Source organism: Phyllostomus hastatus, unplaced genomic scaffold (assembly GCF_019186645.2).
Source record: "Phyllostomus hastatus isolate PE091 unplaced genomic scaffold, TTU_PhHast_1.1 phas_contig_159, whole genome shotgun sequence".
Lineage (NCBI taxonomy): Eukaryota > Metazoa > Chordata > Mammalia > Chiroptera > Phyllostomidae > Phyllostomus > Phyllostomus hastatus.
The window spans coordinates 8,416,761-8,436,905 of record NW_025333640.1 but is presented as its reverse complement, the minus strand read 5'-3'; the positions used below and the strand labels follow the sequence as shown (position 1 = coordinate 8,436,905).

The window sequence follows — 20,145 nt, the reverse complement described above, 5'->3', positions numbered from 1 at the left end:
TGTTCCATATGTATACAAACAGCTCCTAATAATGCACATTTAGGTTATTTCCAATTTCCCTCATACAAAGAGTACTGCCACTAATATGTACCAGTTTATTTATAGAATAAATTCCTAGAAGTTGAATTTCTGGATCAATGTTATCTACTTTGTAATTTGTTGCTTTCACCAAGGGCTCTCCGTAAAGGTTGTACTGATTTACACCCCACCCACAGGTATTGAGTTCCTGTTTCCCCACCCCTCAGAGTATGTTTGTTTTCTTAGCTAACTTAAGTTCTTTAAAAAAAAAGGGGAGGAATTCAGAAGAAAGTGTTATCTAAAACTGTCTCCTGTGCATGCATCATTCCACCTGAGTGCTTAGAAAGTGACTAGCAAATGTGGCCTGACCTTTTGATGGGACACAATTGGGCAGGTGACAAGTCTCACTAGAAGCAGCGACACACCCCTGGCCACCCCCACACACCTTTTCCATGTAATCGGTTCTCAGCTGAGTACCACAGATCTGCCCAGCTCTCTGGCTGACCTGCTCAGGGTGGTAACCGGAAAGTTAAACAACTTTGGTTTTCTCAAAGACTGACAAATCATTCTCTAGCCAAACATGCTACTTAAGACTTGATCTAAAAAAAAAAAAAAAGTTGATCCCACAAAGTTCCCTTTATAAATGAACCAGCTCTGAAACCAACTGGCCTCATTGATAAGTGGCCCCCAAAAGATCCAGAAAATACTTCAGAATTTTCCTCCAACCTATACCATAAACAAACTTAGAATACCTCGAAAGAGGCAAAGTTTTTAAAGAAACCATCTGCAAAATACCGAGTGATACACATGCATTTTAACCAATCCTTAAAATGACTCAATATTTTCTGATCCTTTGTAAATAATATAATGCTTATTTCTTTATTACACAAAAGGACTGTTATTTTATAATAGAACATGTTTTCATAGTTTTTCCAGTAACATCTACCACAACGCCATTTCCTTCAAGGAGTATTTACATATAATTTTTAAATTTAATTTAATCTTTATCATATTTTCATATTACCTGTTACTCTCCTCAGACCCCCCTCTTCCCATACATATAATTTCCATTGTCTCCTTTTCAGTCTTAAGTATTTACAAGCATTAATTGCTACAAAAATCAACTTTATTGTGGTGTAATGTACACACAGTAAAACACTCCTGCTTTGACACAGTACATTTCTATCAGTTTCGACAAATTGCTCTACCTGCATAACCACTGTGATTGGATTCTTGAAAAAGAGACAGATACATCATCCCGCTGCATCTATTTCACATGGACACAAACACAGACCTGAACCCTTGAAAGGTAAGAATTCTTTGCACAGCTCCACTAGCAGATGGCAACACAGTCTCTCCTTAAGCACTTTCAGTGCCCAGGGGTTTATTATCTGGACAAGCCATGTTCCATATTCCATTTCAACAACTACAATCAAGTGTGAGAAAGTGTTCTTCTCAAACCTAACACCTGCTCACCTGGAGCAACACAAAGTTAGAAGGCCATAGACTTCTGCCTTTTAGATACCTGTACACTCTCACCCTCTCTTATCCACCTCATGACTTCTCCAATCTAAACAGTTCCAGTGGTTTCCCCAAGTTTCCAGAGCCCTCTCCCACCCTGCCCTCTCTTCCCTGTGACTCTCCAGTGGGCCTTCTAAGCAGCCATTGTGTGCGGTTTGACCTGGGCAGAGCACTGAGGCAATTGCCTCCTGGATCTCTACTCAAATATTTGCCAAGTGCCCAACATGTGCCAGGTACACAAATATGAGTAAGACTCTGTACCTGCCCTCAGTAAGGTCACATAATTCCATTAATGCAGCCTAATTAATGATTTCAACTGTTGTTTTAGGGTCAGGGCTCATGCTGAACTTGGAATGAATTAAAAGTTCATATACACTGCAGCCAAGGTAGAATAATTCCTTCCAACCTCAGTGCAGAGCTTTACAGAGGTCCCTGTTAGCTTTCATTACCTTGATTTTTGCCTTATCCAAAAGAACCAGCATAGTGCTGGCTGGTGTGGCCCAGTGGATTGAGTGCCAGCCTGCAAACCAAAGGGCTGCTTGTTTGATGCCTGGGTTGCGGGCCAGGTCCCCACTTGCGGGCACACAAGAGGCAACCACACGTTGATGTTTCTCTCCCTCTGTTTCTCCTTCCCTTCCCTCTCTCTAAAAATAAATAAATAAAATCTTAAAAAAAAACAACGTAAGAACTCTGGCAAGATATTAATTATTGTTAATACTAAGGTGATTAATACTTCATAGAAAAATGGTGTTCTTTTATTTCTTCTCATTGAAATTCCAAACCCTTTTTGAGTGGAGGGTGAGCTAGTCTATGTGGTTTTACCTATGGTGATAAATATATTATTTACTCAAAAGTCAAGTGGTGCTGTATCATTTCATGGTACTACCCAGTGTGGTGGTAAACAAGGGAATAACTGGCCTTTTTCTTTTTAAATTGCACGTGCTTTTCCTGGCAAACTCCTACTCATCCTCCAAGGCCAAATGCAGATGGCACCACTTAGGTGAAGACTTCCAGATTCCTAAATGAAGGGAAAAACAACCTGTCTTTTCCACTGTGCTCTGAAGTCACTACTATAGCTCACTGCTGGGTCATGTACTCATATTCATATCTGTGTAGGGTGGTCAACCATCCCCTTTATCAGGGACTGTCCTAGGTTTAGCACTAAAATTCCCAAGTCCTGGAAAACCTCATCAGTCCTGAGCAAATCAGAAAAATTGGTCACTCCATATGATAGTATGTGACTGTTTAATAAAATAGCCATCATTTATGAGGGGGCAAAGCCAAATACTTCATCACCTTATTTTAAGTTCTAGTTTAAAACAACACAAAAAGTAGTAATCACTATCCTTTTCTAAAGAAAAAGAGAAGAGACAGAGAGGTAAATAACTTGCCCAACCAAGGACATGGGGGCACGTAAATTAAATCTAGGTTTGCCTGCATATACCACAGCACCGAATTCCCATTTTAGGGCCTGGGGCAACTCTACACAGCAAGCTCTCAATAAACATCATGAAATCAGTAATTCTTGGTCATCATCTTTCTATCACAAACTGTCAACTAATATGTCAAGGCTGCTCCTCAAGAAAGCCAACAGGCATTTTCAGGAGGGCCCACGTGAGAGGACGAATGTATAGAAACCCATTCACATGCACCGTTTCTAATGTAACTTGCTTTTATGTGCCACCTGAAGATGTGAATGCCAACAAATTCAACCTCACAAAGATAACATGGAACCTTTCAAGACTGGCCCGAGTAAAACACGGGGCTATGTCAGAAGAGGAACTCCAGCTGTTAGGCCAGACCCAAGGGCTGTGCTCAGGTGGGACATCCTGAGCTTGTGGGACACCGCCCAGTGCAGGGAGAACAGGCCACAGCTCTTGGCTAGCAAGTGCTCCTTGGAGGGCCGAGTGCCATCTGCTGACCCTGGAATTTGGGAATATTACTTATTCAACGCCCTCCTGCATGGTACGGGCTACATTTCAGAATTCAAAGATTCACACAGTAAATTTTTTTTTTTTTTTAAACATGGCTGTGGTTTTAGCTCTGATGACCAGGAAGTATCCTCCATCTTTGGCTTTTGACCTTCCCTTTCTTTCCTCTAACCAATCACCAAGTTCTCGCCCCAGGGTTATAGGGATTAGAAAACAAACTCCACCCCCCCGCCCCCACACACACACACCCAGTTCCAATTTAAAAGAAGCGGGACTATGGGGACCTCTTTTAAAACAGAAGTTCTAGAGAGAACGGGTGAGTTCTAAGAATGCAAGCCCAAAGCGCCCCACCCCACCCAAACACGCGCTGGGAGCTGCCATTGTATGGAAATGTCCAACACGCTATCTCTCCCAGGTCCTCCCCAAAGGCTCCGGAGGTTCCCCACCTCCCCTGGGGTGGCTGTCTGGCTCTCCCGCGAGGGGAAGGGGGACACCAGGAGGCACAGGCTCAGACTCGGCGCCACTTCCACGGTTAATCAGTTTACCTGGGATGTGTATTTGGCTGAACCCGCCTAGGGACCTTCCCTGGCCACCCAGGGTCAGAAAATAATTTAAAAGCTCTTCAAAGCCTGGACGGGTCTCTGAGTCAGCCCAAGACTGGAAACCTGGGAGGGACAGGCTTTACTCTTCAAAGTGAGAACAAATGTGAAAGGATTTAGCACTTAGTAGGTAGTCAATAAATGTTAACTTTGTTTCTCCAACCTAGGCTTCCCCTCCCCCACAAAAGCCATCGCCGTCCACACCGGATCCAGTCCTTTCTGAAATTCTACCGGACCAGAGGTCGTTTGCATTTTTAACTAGAGGTCGCGAGTTTCCTTACCCTGCCAGCCCAAAGCACCGAGGCTCTCTTTCAGACCTCATTTTGTTCATCCGCACATCGGGGCAGGGGGCCCGCGCCTGGCATCTTTCCCAGGTGTGACATTCAAGTGAAATATTAAATGGTGTCCATTATTATTTCTAACCACAGTCCTTGGTATAAGAGGAGGCTCAGCACTTGGATGAGGCGGCCAAGTCTCCGCTAAGTCGCGCATTATAAAGAGGGCATCATAAAGAAGCCCCTCTGAGCCCACCAAGCTCCAGGACACTGAGCCGGTGGCGTTAAATGCACCCCTGGGCACATCTGCCCCTGCAGACCAGCACGACGCGACGGCGGGTTCTGGCCCCAAGGCACCCGGGTGGTGCCGGCCCCGGTTCAACCCATCTGCACCACTCGTCTCTCCTTTGTTCCCGGTGTGAAATCCCCGACAGGAAAATCATCTGCCACCCCGAAGGATCCTCCAACTGGGCTGCCAAATGGCCCTGAAGATCTTGGTTGCCAAGCCAACGTAATCGGTTCCCCGAGGAGGGCTCTGAGGGAGGGCCGGGAGGAAAGGGGGACAGAAAACCAGCGATGGCCAACGCCTCCACCGAGGGCTGCCGCGCGGTCGGCCTCCCACTGGCACCCAGGGAAGGGCGCTGCCCGGGCGCACGGCAGGGCCAGCAAGACCCGACGTCTGGGCTCTGAGGACGCGTTCAGACTCGCCACCTCAGTCTTCTCTCTTTCAGAAAAGGGTCTAGAGGGCAGGCCCGCCCTCGGTTAACAGCGTCTGGGCTCTCCGGGGCTGTGACCTTCACCGCCATCATCTCCGCGTGCCGCCAGCTTCTGCCAGTTTGCTTTCCCTGGAAACTCACGCATACCGACCCCGCGCCCCTCCTACCCCACGACCCCACACCTCGTGAGAATTAAATGCCCCGACAGAGCTCTGGACAGCCTCTGTTCCGGTCCTCATCTGGCCCCGGTACTCGCGCTCAATACTCACCGAGATTGGGGTGTCGTGCGGCGGGGTTGGCGCGGCCAGGCAGGCTGTGCAGGACCGGACTGTCGAAGGGCCCGGCAGAGGCGGCAGCGGCCGCGGCCCAGGACGCACCCACGTCGGCCATGTAGGCTGGGTAAGGGCTGGAGTAGGAGCTGGCGAAGCCGGCACGCCCGTACTGCTCGCGGCTGGTCAGGCCCGCGCCCGCCGCCCCGCCGCCACTGCTGTAGGCCGCGGCTTCCCGGGCCGCGGCGGCGGCGGCAGCAGCCGCCAGGGACCCTGTGGTGCCCGGGAAGGAGAAGCGCGGCGACACGGGCGGCGGGGTGTAGGCGGCTCCCTCCTGGCTCCAGCCCGGGCTACTCTGCTGGGTCCCAGGCCCAGCACTGGACGGCGCCGCACCCGAACTGCTGCCCGAGGTGGCCCCAGAGGCAGCGCCTCCGCCTCCGCCTTGGAGGTAAGACAGGCCCAGCACGGAGGAAGGCACCCGTGGCGTGGGCACGTAGACGGGCGAGGATGCAGCGCCCGCGCTGTGCATGAAGGCACCCGGGCCGCCGGTCTCGTAGGCCCCCGGAGGGGGGCCGTGGTTGGCGGCCATGGCCAGGCTCTGGTACATTGCCCCTGCGAGCTCTCAGCCTCTGAGTCCTCTCCTTTGCGGGTCAAGGAGCAATGCACAGAGCGAAAAATAATCACAAAAACAAATAATAATGTTCAGGCGAGGGACTATCACAAAAATGAGGATCAAAAATCAAATGTTTTAAAAAAATTCTTCAAAGATATAAACGTATTAAATCCGTCATTGAGCAAAACACTTGTTTTACTCAGGAGAAATCCCAAATTAAATTTTTGGTTGTTCCTGGAAATGGTGGAGAGGCGGATCCAATCCGAGGCCTGGAGTTCCCGAGCGCCTAGGGGTGACTGAAGATGTGGGGTGGAGCATGGGCGCAGGTGCGGGAAACGGACCTTCGGGTCACGCCCGGAGCCGTCACTGCGTAGTCCTCAGGGCACTGGGGCCTCGGGCGCAGGGCGCGGTAGTCTGGCTCCAAAGCCCCAGGGCCGGGCTGGCTCCTTCCCTGCTCGCTGCAGCTGAGTCCTAAAGAACGACAAAAGGGAGGTAAGTTCATTCTGAGCTCTCAGAGCCCACTTCCCCTATGCTTGGTTGCTTCGCCCGCACTGCAAACGCAGTCGCCACTTTCGGGCCCAGCTTCGGAAGCCACGCGGTTCGGAGGGAAGCCGCGGTCTGTTTTTCCGGAGGCCGTGGGGTCTGGCTCACCCCTGGGGGCGCATTCTCTCGGATGTGCGGGGGCTTCCCGATTATTGATTGAATATGGAATTACTGGTTGTGATCTAGGCCGACTTTTTTGTGTTGCTCGTCAGGAAAGACTTTTATCGTATACTATTTTTTAAAAAACGTATTATTGTCCCAGTATTTTATACGTCCAAGAGTTTGGGTTCCCGTGGAGTGCCCGAGACCCAAGAAATCTCTTACCTTTTCTGTCCCCTACTCATTCCTAAGTGTACCTGGCCATGAAAGAACTTTACATTGCCTGTGGAAAACAATTACAAACTTTATAAAAACTGGCAACCTAATAAATTTTTGTTTGCAGTCCTTTCTTTTTAAACTAGAGGTAGAATCTAAAATTCTATAAACATAAACTAGAAGTGTCTGCTCTATCTCAGTGAAAAGGATTGTGAAATCCCTTATCCACACACTATACCAAGTGGTATATCAAATCAAATCAGGCAAATAAAATTTGACACTATATCAAATCAGACAAGATACGTGTTTCTTGCAAGTAGTTATTTTTGGAGATTTTAGAGAGTGGTTGTTAAGACCAGGAAGGTGAGAGGAAAGTACAAGGGCACTTTCCAGAACTACTCCCAGGACCATTCCAATTCATTGAGTGGGGGTTTCACATAGACCCATTGGTCCACCCAGGCCTGGAATCAAACCAATGAGAGCAGCAAAGAACAGTTTGTAGGATTTGATTATATTTTTGTATGCTGTGTTTTGTGTTTACCAGCCACTTCTTTTCTGACAAAATAAGACCTCTATATTCTGGAGCACCTGCTCTGTTCCAGGCCCTTCTCTCCACAGCTCCACTAAGTAAAAGTGTCTCCTCATTTTACAAAAGAGGGAACTGAAGCATTGGAAAGTTTTGAAACTTGTGGAAGATCAAAGTACAATTAAAGGGGGTGGAGAAATGGAATCCGTAGGGCCTGAGGGGGTTGAGGCTGTCCACTACACTCCTACTTTTCTCCTCAAGAAGAGGCAGCTACTTCTAACAGTGGTCTCTCTTTCATTGCAATAGCAGACTTACAAAGATGTCAGCTGAACTATCGGCTAAATCCAGGTTCTGCCATTTACTGAATGAATGACTAAACATGTTACTTAACCTCTGTGTGTCTCCATTTCTTCATTTGCAAAAATGCAAATATTGAAGATTTTTGTAAATGGTAAAGATCTGCCCTGGCTGGCACAGCTCATCGGATTGAGCACAGGCTGCAAACCAAAGTGTTGCCGGTTTGATTCCCAGTCAGGGCACATGCCTGGGTTGTGGGCCAGGTCCTTGGTGGGGGCCACGTGAGAGGCAACCACACATTGATGTTTTTCTCCCTTCTCTCCCTCCCTTCCCCTCTCTAAAAATAAATAAAATCTTTTAAAAAACAAGGTATCTATCTCACGGAGTCATGGTAAGAATTATAAATCAATATATGTAAAGCCACTTATAACAAAGTTTATGTAAAACTGTTATAACAGGCAGAAGGGAGTTCTACATAATTGTTGGCTAGTATTTACAGATTTCTAATGTACTGTAAGAAAGTGCCTCATCTGTAATATGTACTATAATAAATGGTTATCTTTGTTATTGTAAAACAATTCTGGAAATAGAATCTTTTAAGTACTTTTAACCATTTTTGCAACATTGCTAAAATAATAATAATAATAATATTGAAATAGCACTATGTTTTATAGTCACATTCTGACTCCTAAATGTTAATTGTTTGCTTTCTAAACTATACAATAAATTATTGATTTGGGGGAAATTTACTTTCAGTAACAAGTTTGGTTAGAGGGTGGATACAAAAACTTTGACCAGAGATCATCAACTTTCTTCCTTTGAAAATGAAGGCAAAATACTAATACCTTATAGGAATTTCTGGGTTTCAGTAAGTAAATACATAGGTTCACCTTAGTGAAATATTCACTATTTAATTTTAAAATCAAGTACTTGACCTATTTAATTATATTTTCTCTAATACTCAACCTGAGCAGTTCTAAAACATAATGTGAGTTTTTCCTCACATAACTTCAGAAAAGGAAGATTTATAATTTTGTAATCCAACTTCCAATATGCATACAAATGCTAACTTACAAGCTTTAAAATGTAAGCGCTAAAAATACCATAAATCTAACATTTGACATTCTCTGCCTTTTTAAAGACTGGTACATTATCTCAGAGTTGGATTACTAGACAACAGGAGGTGGAGAAAATACCCTTCAATAGCTTTCTGGGGGGGGGAAACAAAACCAGAAATTAACTATTTTCTTAAAACGACTCTCGCTTGCTCCTGTAATTGAGCCCTGGCCAGGCGCTGGGAGAGGGAACGCAGCGAGCTCCTGAGAGTGGCAGAGTCTGGCCTCGCCATAGGGGTCCAGGCCTACGCCCCAGTTTTCCCTTTACTCCTGATCACTCATCCCAGTTCACCTCAAATTCACAGGCCAGACACGAAATGCTTTCTATCTCCGTGATTTAGCCCACAGCCTTTCTCCGATCCACTTCTGAGAGCTGGAGAACCCAGGACGCCAAAGTGTTCGCGTCCATTTACAGGTCACTCCTGCTCTTTCGGCTCCGGTCGCGCCTTCGCTCCGGGCCTGCTGCGCAGAAAACCGTCACACATCAGCGCGCTCAGAAGTGTGGGGACCATTACTCTGCCACCCACATTAAAGCCATTCTGTGTTTAACAGCCTGAAACCTGCTCCCGGCTGTCCGTTCCTTTACTGAGGAACACAGGAAAGACTTCCGTGATGCGCTTCCCCAACCTTCCCAGCGCTGCTGGCCTGCCGCCCCGATTCCCCCCAGGCCTAGGGTCCGTCACCACCCTCTCGGCCCAAACGAAAGTCCCCTCATTCCATCAGGGTGGTGGCAGTTCATGCCTCGGGCATCCTCCTCTCCCCTGAGTGACCCAAAGCCAACGACATATCGTGGGTCCGGGCAGCAAACCGTGGCCAGCAGAGGGACGTCGCTGTTTTCCGCCCGGTGCCCGCAACTAGTCTCACCCACAAGCGCTGTGAGTGGGTAGGGTTGCTCTGTGGGGGGCGTTTAGTTCGCGGCACCCCCCGTCAGAAAGGCGAGGAGGCCGGTCAGAAAGGCATAGAAAGGCCGGGCGCTCTGCAACTGTGTTCGACTGCAGAGCGCCTCCCTGGGGCCTCTGTCTCCCACAGCCACGCAGCGTTCCCGGAGTCACCGATGGGCGACACTCCTCTGTCTTTGCCCCTCTGTGTTCGAGCTGCCAGTGGCCTGTCCCGGATGAGTTGGTCAGGGTGATTTCACCTGGCCATCATTACCTAGGCACTGGCCTGCGAGGCGCAAACGAGGGCTGGAGAATCTGCACACGGGGCGTGATTTTAAAAGTTCAAGTTCGCACCAAAAGAATCCAAAAGGAACTTCGAAGATCCTTGTCTGCTTCCTCTCCACCCCCCACCCCGCCCCCCCAAATCTTACTGTGTTTTAAAGAAGCTGCTAAGCCAGAGGCAGGGCAGGCTTCGGCTAGTGTGGGGAAAGAAGAGTGACCAATGTCTCCTTTCACCTATTAGTTACCTCTCCATTCCCAGGCAAACCAGCGCGGAGAAGCTGGGAGTGTAGCGGTTGGTGGGAAAGGGCAAGGACAGAGAAGAAAAAAGCTGTACCTGCGGAGTCTGGACCTCCCAGGAGGGCCAGCGTGCGATCTCCTGGGCCCAGGAGTTTCCGCGGCGGCAGAGCCTCTCGCAGCCGCCGTGCCAGCCGCCTCCAAGTCCCCGAGCTCGCCTCCCGGGTCCTCTCGCCCCTACGCTCCCTCTGGCCGCTGACTGGCCTATCGAAGTCACGTGTAAAAGCGGGGGGGGGGGGCGGGGGTGCGGCCAGGCTGCTGCAAATCCGCTGGGCGTCCCACTGCCGAGCTGTTAAAAAAAAACTCCCCTAGTAGGCAAAGTCCAGGCGCAGAGATCTCCTAGGAAAACGCCAAAGTGCTGCTTCCAGGTTGCGGGGCTTCACTCACTGCCCTGCGGCGGCTGCAATCTGGTTTGCAATTTTGCCCAGGGTCAGTTTATTAATGAGCCCTCTCTCCAGCCACCTCCCGGCCTTACCCCTTCTCCCGCCTCTTAGCTGTCTTGAGCCTTCTGTGGCCCTGAAAGCAGTGGGCAAGGGGTGGGACTGATAGAGGGGAAGGTGACCCCAGATCAGATGTAGGGGACTGGGTCATTCCTGGTCTGCCAAAGATCTCCGGGAGGATAGTGGGTAGTGGAGATCCTCCTGGCTGGGGACTCCTAGTTATGTGTAAGAAACAGTAAACCTGGGACTGGCCCCTCAAATCAGAGCTCGGAGATGTAAGCCCTCTTTTCGCTTTCCCAGGAGTTTCCCAGATTTTCAGCGCTGACTCCCGCCCTCAATTTTATATATTTATGCAAAATGCGCACCCCCGCCTGGCGACGCTTCCTACCCAGGCGGCCTCTCCTTTCAGATCTTTCTGTTTTCTGTGCAGCCTGCGGGCCGCGGCACTAATCCCAGTGACAAGGCGGGGCCTTGGGGAGCTCCGCAATCCAGCGGGACTTCTCGGTCTGTAGCCTCAGCCTCCTCCCTCCAGCAGGGGCAGGGAAGGTGGAGGGCGAGGGTTTGGAGTCGGCATCAGTGCCTAGAGGCCCCAGCGCGGCGGGGCTGTGAGCCGGAGAGTCCCTCAGACAGGTCTAAAGGTTAATAGAGCAATCACAGGGCCCTATTACTGCGTAAAAATAACCCATCGATTACCGCAGCCTTCAGCCCCAGATAACAGCCGGCCGGCGGCTCTCACGCTTTCTGTTAACCTCCCCCGACACACACACACACAAAGCCGCGCTCTTCTCTCTATCACAGTTTTCTCATACCAGATTAGAGGGATCTGGAAGGGGGGCCGGGATACCACCCTGCGTGAAACCTGTGTGTCTCTGAAGGAAAGGTAGCAGTGACGCCGATTCCGCAGTTGGTGATCCGTCATGGAATCTTGGCCTGTGTGAGGGTAACCGGGGCGGGGCGCAGAGGACGAAGGTAGGACGCTAGGCCTGATTGAAAGGAAACCCCCAAAGGAATTGTAGCCAACTCGTGGGGATTCTTAGGAAAATCCCAGAGGAAGGACTGAGCGCGGCTGCGCAGGGATTTCTCTTCCCTGAGCTAAAAGCTGCGGAGGTCCAGAGGCGCCCCAGAGCAGGAGAGAAAACTGGGGCTCCAGACAGAGCTGCGGAAGGTCTGCGCGCAGACGCCCCTTAGGCAACTGTCAGCCTGGGCACCTTCGCGCCCCGGAAGCTGAGTTTCCCTTTTCCAGTTCCCCCAACTCCTCGCCAGCGCCTCTGCGAAATTTGGCACTGCAGATCCCAGGTCCGAGGACTCAAGAGGGTGGAGATCCTGGGGATCCCTGAGGTCGGACCTGAGGAAAGGCGGTTTCTGGAGGACACTTCAACCTGCGCCCTTTCAGACGCAGCGGAGCTTCTAGAAGGGTACGCACCCCCTGCGTTGTTTAAAAAGGTCCCTCATCCCCGTCGGGTGAGCGAGAGCCCCTTGAAGCCAAAGGCCTGCATTTGGGGCCTATGAGGACTTTCTGGAGCGTTGAAAATCTGGGCTTGGACAGGCGGGTAGCTGCCCCGGCCTCGCTCACTTCTCCGTGGGGATTTGTGGCTCCAGTGATGCCCAAGGTCTCAGAGCTGCCTCCTGCGCACGACCCTCAAGAGGGCGAAAGGGGCTGACACTAGGGAAAAGGCAGTGATTTTTTTTTTCTTTTAAACAACAAGCCAGGTGCTTGGGGCTGGGCATCTGGAGGAACAGCCCTCTGAGCTTGCTCACCCAAGCCAAGGACAAAGGCCGCTCCCACGGCATCTACTTCCAGGAGTGCGGGTGGACCAAGGCTCAAGGGCGCGGGTGCTGAGATTCGCGTCAGTTGGACGACCTGCGGCGAGCCTCCCGCGGCTGTTCTCCCACCCCTCAGCCTCTCGGAATTTCAATCTCCTCTTCACAGTGATGGGACAATACCAGGCCCTTCTATGTGTGGCCTGGTTATGAGACCCCTGATGAAGGAGCCCGCTGTTTCTAAACTGCTGCTCCTGAGGAAGCCCTGATTCACAGGCCCCCCACCCCTGCAGTCCCGCTGCAGGCCAGGCCCTTGACAGAGCCTTACCCACACCTCCCGCTGGCGCTCTCCTCGTGGGCTGAAGCCTGGGAGCATGAAAAGATTCGTTGGTTCTAGGAAGCGCCCCGGGACAGAGAAATTTGTGTCTGTTTCCTGTAGATTTTTTCTCTGTTTCCACCACCCCGATTTTCTCCCCAAAGGGCTTAGCTCAAGGACATTCAAGAGGGTGTGTGGCGTGCAGCCTGCTCTTTTGGGGTGTTTCGTTTTCCCTCACTCCCTCCCACTTTTCTTCCTTGGCCTCCTCCCTCCCTTGGGGAGGCGGGAGCAGCCTCCCCGCGCGGGTTGCCAGGAGCGGGGAGCATTTCAAGGCCTCGCTGGCCCGTCGGCCTGGAGGAGGTTTATCGGCAGGTTCCCAGGCTTCTCCCTGTTCAGGCGGCGGTTGGAGGGGGAGGGGTGCTCTAAGGTTCAAAATCTTAAGAGGCTATTTTTAAGGAGATGTTCTTAGGCTTCTGGTCTGGGATGTGGCCCAACCCCACTCACGTTTGCTTTCTACTTTTCTTTTCCATATTCCACCGGGAAATGTGAATACTGTGCAAGTCTTCGACCTCTTTTTACTAAGGGCCTGGGTCTAGCGAACAGTCAAGTTGTGAGATTTTAACAAATAAGAATCACCTACATGTATGGTATGCTTAAAAGTATTCTCTCCAGGACACAAGAAAAGTTGCATTTCCTTACTCCATTAAAGTCCCTGGGGCTGGAGTAGGTCATAGCCCAGCAGAGGCACAGTTGTGGGCTGGACGAGACATACAGAGGAATCTGAACTCTAGTTGCCTGGCGGGGGGGGGGGGGGGGTTAATAAACAGTGGACAACGGAACTTACAGTGACACCAGAGAGAATCTCCCACACTGTGTGCCCTGGATTTCCTGGGCAGACCCCAGCTGCTTCTTTAAGTGCCATGTGGGGTGCCACGATCTCAGTTCTGGCTGGTGAGGTCATTGGGCACCCTGCAAAAATCAGTCTCAGCTCCTGCTTTACCCGACAACCAATGAAACCTTAAAAACACGGGGCCCCAAAAGTCTTACAATTGGCAACAGTGAGCCTCCTGAGAGCGCCACAGGGGGGACTACGGAAGTCACTCCCCCCCCCCACCAATCCCCGTCCCGTGTAACGAATTTCTTTGGAGACATAGATGCGTCTCTGCGGACTTGTGAGCTTGAACTCAAGGACAGACACGCAAAGTGACCCGCACTGAACGTATGTGGGCTCCTGACCCGGTCCCCACTGACTTACAATGCCCGCGCCTTGGCCAGGAGCCACAAGCTGGAGTCCTCCTCCCTCTGCGACCCTTGGTGCTCACTCGCTGGCCTGCCCTGCCCTGCCCTCTGCTCGATTCCTCGCAGGCGGAGCACCAAGAGCCAAAGTGCGGAGCGGGTGGATAAACGGAGAATGAATTAAGCTGCAAGGCTACTATAGACCTTTCCCTCCTTGAGCTGCAAGCCTTGCTCAACCAGAATTCTCTGTGGGGGCAGGAGGGACAGAGAGACTCTCATCCCTCCCACCGGGAGCGGAGCTCTGCATCCCAGGAAGCTACCGTGAGCCCTCTGCCTGCAGTCTCAAAGAGCAAAGGCAGCAACGCTTTTATTTGTCTTGCTTTTAAAAACACAAATCGGTGTTGCAAAGTGAAGGCATGCTCTCACAGACCTCTGCAAACGCTTCTGGGTGCTCCTGACCCTGAGGACTAGAGTTTTTGGCACAACTTCTCATACTTCATAGTCATTTTAGACTACAAAACAGTCTCAGATTCTATTTTCTTGCGGAAACAACATTCCTACACTAGAGGAAGGGAGTGGAGGTGTGACCTCCTACAAATGGCAACTCAGAGACCCAGAAAGGTTAAGACATTTGTCCCAGGTGGCAATGCTGGCGTGCTTCACAACAGGTCTCAGACCTAGGTTCCTGAGTCTTCTTTTTCCCATTTTACTAAATATCAACTTTCTGTGATAAAACACTTTTTAACATTCGTTTTGTCCTTCAAATATTTCTAAATTTTCTTTACTGAGTACATATGACATTTAAACATTAAAATCGACTTAAAATAAAACAGTTCATTTCTCATAATCTGTGAGCTTGTAGGAAGGGAAAGAAAATGGAAAAGGAGTCTCCACATTTTCATTATGTTCGGGAAGGATGACAGAGGCTTTTGAATGGAAAGGGTGCACTCCTCAGGTTCTGGCGCCGGAACTGAGACTGAGTCTGGCATCTGAGCGCGTGTGGGGACACTGTGGCCGGCGGGTGAGTGAGTTAAGAGCTTCTTGAGTCCCGCAGGGGGACCCTCTAACTCCTCCCAGCCTGGCTCCCTCTCCCCCTCCTCATCCAAGGTCCTGGAACGAACTGCAGCAAGCGGGAGCTTCCAGCACCCACTGCCCGATCGCTGGCCATGGGGAACCTACACTTTGGGGACTGAAGCTGCCATCTCTGGGATTTCTCTTGGTGACATGGGCCCCAATTATTTCACTTGTGGGTCCTCCTTCCTTCCTCCCCTGTAAGGATGTTTAAAGTTGCAGTGCTAAAGGTGCCAATTCCAGAGAAATAAGACTGATAAATGTTCTTGGAATGTATAAAATATTAATTTGCTTTATTCATAGGCCTTATGTTCCTAGTTGGTTATACATGTTTACCTGTGCTTGGTCATACACGCTCTCTTCCCTTACACATCCCAGAAGGTAAGTTTTATGAGGTCAGAGACCATGGTTGGCACATAGCAGATGCTCAAGGAATGCAGGCAGAGTGATTAAAACTACAAAAGGTATTTCTAATAGCATCTCTCAGGGTTGGTGGAAGTTGGAGAATGGACTGCTCCCCTCAGAAGGAAATGTGTTCCCTGGCATACAGTAGGTGCCCAGAGTGGCCACCATTTCTCAAAGAGGGACGCTGAGGTCCAGGCTTGGCGTGGAGAAAGTGTCCTCAACTGGGTCGCTAGGAATCATTTATCGCTCGGCTTGGTCACCTGGTCAGCCTTCAAACCTCCCACCTAAATTTGAGCTGCCCCTAAGGGAGCCCCAGAGCCCTGGGCTTTGGGGTTGGCAAGAAGGGGTTTCCCAGCGTGCAGAATTTTGGAAGTCATGCTCAGCTAGTGAGCCTGGTTGGGCACTCCGCGGAGGCTGTGGGGCTCCCCCTCAAAGATCAAGGAATGTTGCCAGGTGCACGGTCTCCTAGGACACACCACGGGGAACGATGCCGACGGAGAGAGACAGGACAGAAAGGAGAGAAACGCGGGAACAGAGGAAGACAGGCAGAGAGGAGGCAGAGGAAAGACTTGGGAACAACGGAGAGTGAGACGGGCCTGGGGAAGCTGGAGAGGGACGGGACTCATTGGTTCGTCAATCATTCTGCATTTATTGAACACCTGCTCTGTGTCAGAAACTTTCAAGGCCCTGGGATTCGGCATGGAGGAAAATAGAGGAAAAAAAGTCTTCCCAGGGGAGCTTATGTTCTGTAAGAGGAAGATGAACAATAAATAAGTCACAAGTATAGTGTTACATGGTGGAGTGTTATGGGGTGGGGCAGATCAGGAATGGACAGGCAGAGAGAGCGGGGAGGGATAGAGACAGGGATCTCAGACCCAGAGAAAGAAGGCGAGATAGGATTCAAGAGACCTGGAGACAGAAACAGAGAATCTGGACCCCTAGGGAGAGGAAAAAGCAAGAGAAATGGGAAGTAAACGACCAGGGCCAGATTGGAATAGAGGGCACCAGACAAGGACCAGGTCATTCCAGAGTTGAGGGCTCCCTCCCCACACCACCCAGCTTCCGGGAGGGCAGCGATGGCGATGGAGACACGGGGCTGGAGCGCTGCCAGTAGCCAGACCCAATGCGCATCTGGGGGACTTGTGGGGCCACCAGAGATGTGGTGTTCCCAGCGCCATTTCCGCACAAGCCGCCACCTCCCCGCCGTCCCGGCACCCTTCCCTTGGCCACGGAGCCGAGGTGACCCGGAGCTGGAGAAGACGCCCAGGCAGGCGCCGAGGCTTGGCGCGGCCAAGAGAGACAGGAAAGTGTCAAGGAAGCTCGAAGCCCAAGTGCGAAAACAGCGTCTCTGGGGGACCGCGGAAAGGCAGGGTTAGAGGTGCGAGGGAGGAGCAGGAGGCTGGAGGCTGGAGGCATTGTGGTCCGCTGGTGAGTGCCCACTCCAGACAGGCCTGGGCTTCCCTGCAATGGACAGTAACGTGCCTCCCACGCCACCACCCCACAGTTGCAGCACTGTTGCACAGGTGCCCTAGAGAGTGGGTTGCTTTTCCCCTAACACCCGTGGGTCCTTGAAGATATTTTATTAATTGTTTGGAAATAATTGGTTTCTTGCAACAGCAGAAGAGAAGGGAGACACGGAGCTTCAGATAACTAGACCTACCTATTTCTGTCAAATGGGTATGTACTGTATTCAGACCTGAGTGAATAAAAACACTGGAAGATCCCTGGCGTTACATTTCTTTTTGGCTCTTCAACTTTTCTGCACATTCACTGTATGTGTTTGGTTGAGATACAAGGATGCACTACCTTTAAAGTTTGCTTTCTTCCGCAGCCCCTCCTCAGCGGAGGTGCTAAAGAACAGCAAACTGACTAAGCGCAAGGAACCACAGGGCGAATGACCAAGAAGCAAAGTGTCTGAACGAGATGGAGTAAGTAGCACCTAGATAAAGGGGAGCAGGCAGGCTTTCACTTATGGAGGTGCAGAGCTAACCCGAGGAGTCTAGACTGCTAACCCTATCCTGTCCTTCCACCCCCAACTCACACCACCTCATCACAGAGGAAGTATCTCCCCCCTCCCCATGAAGTTTCTGGAGATGCCCAGTCCCAGTAGCCCACGTTGGGCTCGAGGGTGGGCTGGGGATGAGGCGGACAGCTCAGAGCAGAGCGTATAAGACAAACCCTTATCAGTGAAGAGTGATCACTTTTTCAGTCACTGGATAAGAAAGTTGTCCACTCCACTTCAAAAGCCCTGAATTCTCATTCTCGTTGCCTCTCTACCCTCCTTTCTAAATACACTCTCTCTTCTCCACATACCACTTTTGTCGATGACTGTGACATCTCACCCCAAACTCTACAAACATAGCTGCTTAGCAGATTTATTTATGCTTAGCCTCCGGAGGGGAAAAGCTGAATGCAAGTTATGCTTTAATCTATAAAGGAGGATTGCTGATGCCTTCGAACCCTTCAGTTTTACTCATAACAGCCCCACACTGTGAACCACACCAGTGATCCTTGACTGGGGAATGGAAAAACAAACGAGGCACATCCAAACAGCAAAACACGACTCAGGAACAAAACGGAAAGAACTACACATAAACTCAACAACATGAATGAATCTCAAATGTGCCAGGACTGCGTGAAAGAGGCCAGACTCCAATTCTAAATGAACTCGTGTACGTGACATTCTCAGGTAGGGACAGAAAGCAGATCGGAGGTCGCTGGTGCAAGGGGCTGGGGAAGAGGCGACTGCGAAAGGGGAGCAGGAAATTTTGTAAAGTGTTGCAACTCTTCTATATCTTGATTGTGATGGTGATTACACCATTTGTGTGTTTGTCAAAAAAAACCTCACAGAACTGTTCACTAAAAAGGATGAGGTTACTATATGTAAATTTCACCTCAATAAATCAGACTTGTTAAAAAGCAGGGGGAAAGAGTATGGCTAGGGAAAGATAAGAGTCTCCGGCCCCTCTTCTCTCTCTCTACACGTGAACACACACTCCACATCCCTGGTACATGTTGGACTCCCACCTAAAACACTTCAGAAAAATGATTTATATACAAAAGAAACCCTTGCATCACTTTTAAAGGATCCAGTTTCCAAGACTGGTCTTCTGCGTGGTCTGCAGGCATGGCCATAGCAGACTACCCTGGCTCCACAGCTCCAGTGGCTATTCACACACATTTGACACATGTGCCCTCATATTTCACAGTGGGCTACAGGAAGGGTGACATTCAGGGGAGGATTTTTCTGTGCTCTCCTCCTGAGAGCCATGGAGCCAGGCAGCAGAATCTCAGGGTTGCTAAATTACTTTCAACTACACTGCCACTCCCCAAGCACCCTGTTGGAGGAGAATGGATGGCAGGAGACCTGGCTGGCCAGGACCCAGTCAGTCAGGGAAGACTGGGTTTTCGCCAGCTGGTCCCATGAGGCAAGAGTAAGCCAAGGCCTGACCTTGAAAGAATGAGTTTGCCCCTGAGAGTAGGGCTGTGTTTCCGAACGGACTAACAGAAGAGCATTTGGTGAAATATGGCCTCTCCTGTACATGATCTTACTAAATCCTCTCAACTTTTGCAGAAGTTGTTTTAACTCTGATTCTTTTCATCACACCCAGCAGCAGACTGTGATGCACACATGGCGACCACATAGGCACATGGTGAATGGAAGAAAGTGTGCCCTGTGCCAGATAAGCCACCACACTTTGTACCTGCTTCTACAGAGGCCATAGTCCAGTAGACATCACTTGGAGCCAGAAGCCACTGACTATTTGCATCACAGGATGGCTTTGCTGCCTTCCTTTTCTGCCCAATAAAAATGGTAAGTGCACACGCATGTGTGTGTGCACGTGTATGTGATCTTTTCTACTCCTTCCCAGAGTTGTTGATAATATCATTGTTTCTAACTCCAGTCAAACCTTTGTGGTAATAGAGGAAAAATAAATCTTAATAGAAACCCATCAGTCATTGGCTTCACCTCATCTTGAACTAAAAACCCAACAATATGAACACTAATAAAACACCACCATCATCAGCAACAAAAAGGGACAAAATCCCACAAAATATGGGATTTCCTGTGAGAAACACAGCAAACAGTTTGATTTTGTCAATTTCCCTATTACTCTCATCCTTGGAGAGAGCTTGCTAATTAAGCAGTGGAAGAACCAAAAGGTGGGAAGGGGAGGAAAGAAGTGAAAAAGATGCAGGAATCCACACCAGGGAGAAAGTGGTGGCCCAGAAATGCTGTGCGGGGGCGGGGGGGGGGTGGAGAATCCTGGGGGCCACTATAGAGCTGACCTCACCCCCTGGGTGGCTTTGAGTAAATCAAAGGCGGCGCTGTGCGCCGGTCTCCCTCGCATGAAATGAAATCGGATACTCTGATCTGAGAGTTCTTCAGCCTCAGTGTCCTCTGGATCTGAATTATTTGAATTCCTTTACAAGGGTTGCAATTCATACAGCAAACATTTACTGAATGTGTGCTACGTGCTAGGCACCATGAAAACTCCGGAGATATAAGGATGGACACAGGTTAATACCATTAAACTGTTCAGGCCAGTGAGAAAGAGTCCTGAAAACAAGCACCAGGAGAAAATGCTGGAGCAGACTCAGTGCAGGAAGAGAAACCATGTTAACTCCTTGGGGGAAAGCAATAGGTGGGAAGGGCAAGTAAAAGAATCCCAGGAACCGTATTACTTTTATATGTAAGTGTCCAACCCCCCACTCACTTTTGC

At 50.1% G+C, this 20,145-nt stretch overlaps 1 protein-coding gene across 4 annotated transcripts in view; it reads right to left on the bottom strand.

The window, feature by feature from the left end:
* The window catches only part of GATA4 (GATA binding protein 4), a 76,835-nt gene that overhangs the window by 40,960 nt on the left and 15,730 nt on the right, over positions 1–20,145 (bottom strand). For 2 of the 4 annotated variants that reach the window (XM_045831128.1, XM_045831131.1), the window contains exons 1-2: positions 10,233–10,386; positions 5,330–6,413 (exon numbers count right to left, since the gene is read on the bottom strand). In XM_045831128.1, coding sequence (XP_045687084.1) covers positions 5,330–5,936 — 607 coding nt within the window. In that variant the 5' untranslated portion in view covers positions 5,937–6,413; positions 10,233–10,386. Of the gene's footprint in view, positions 1–5,329; positions 6,414–10,232; positions 10,387–20,145 lie in introns of those variants that run through there. The other 2 variants (XM_045831130.1, XM_045831129.1) reach the window with 1 other exon arrangement.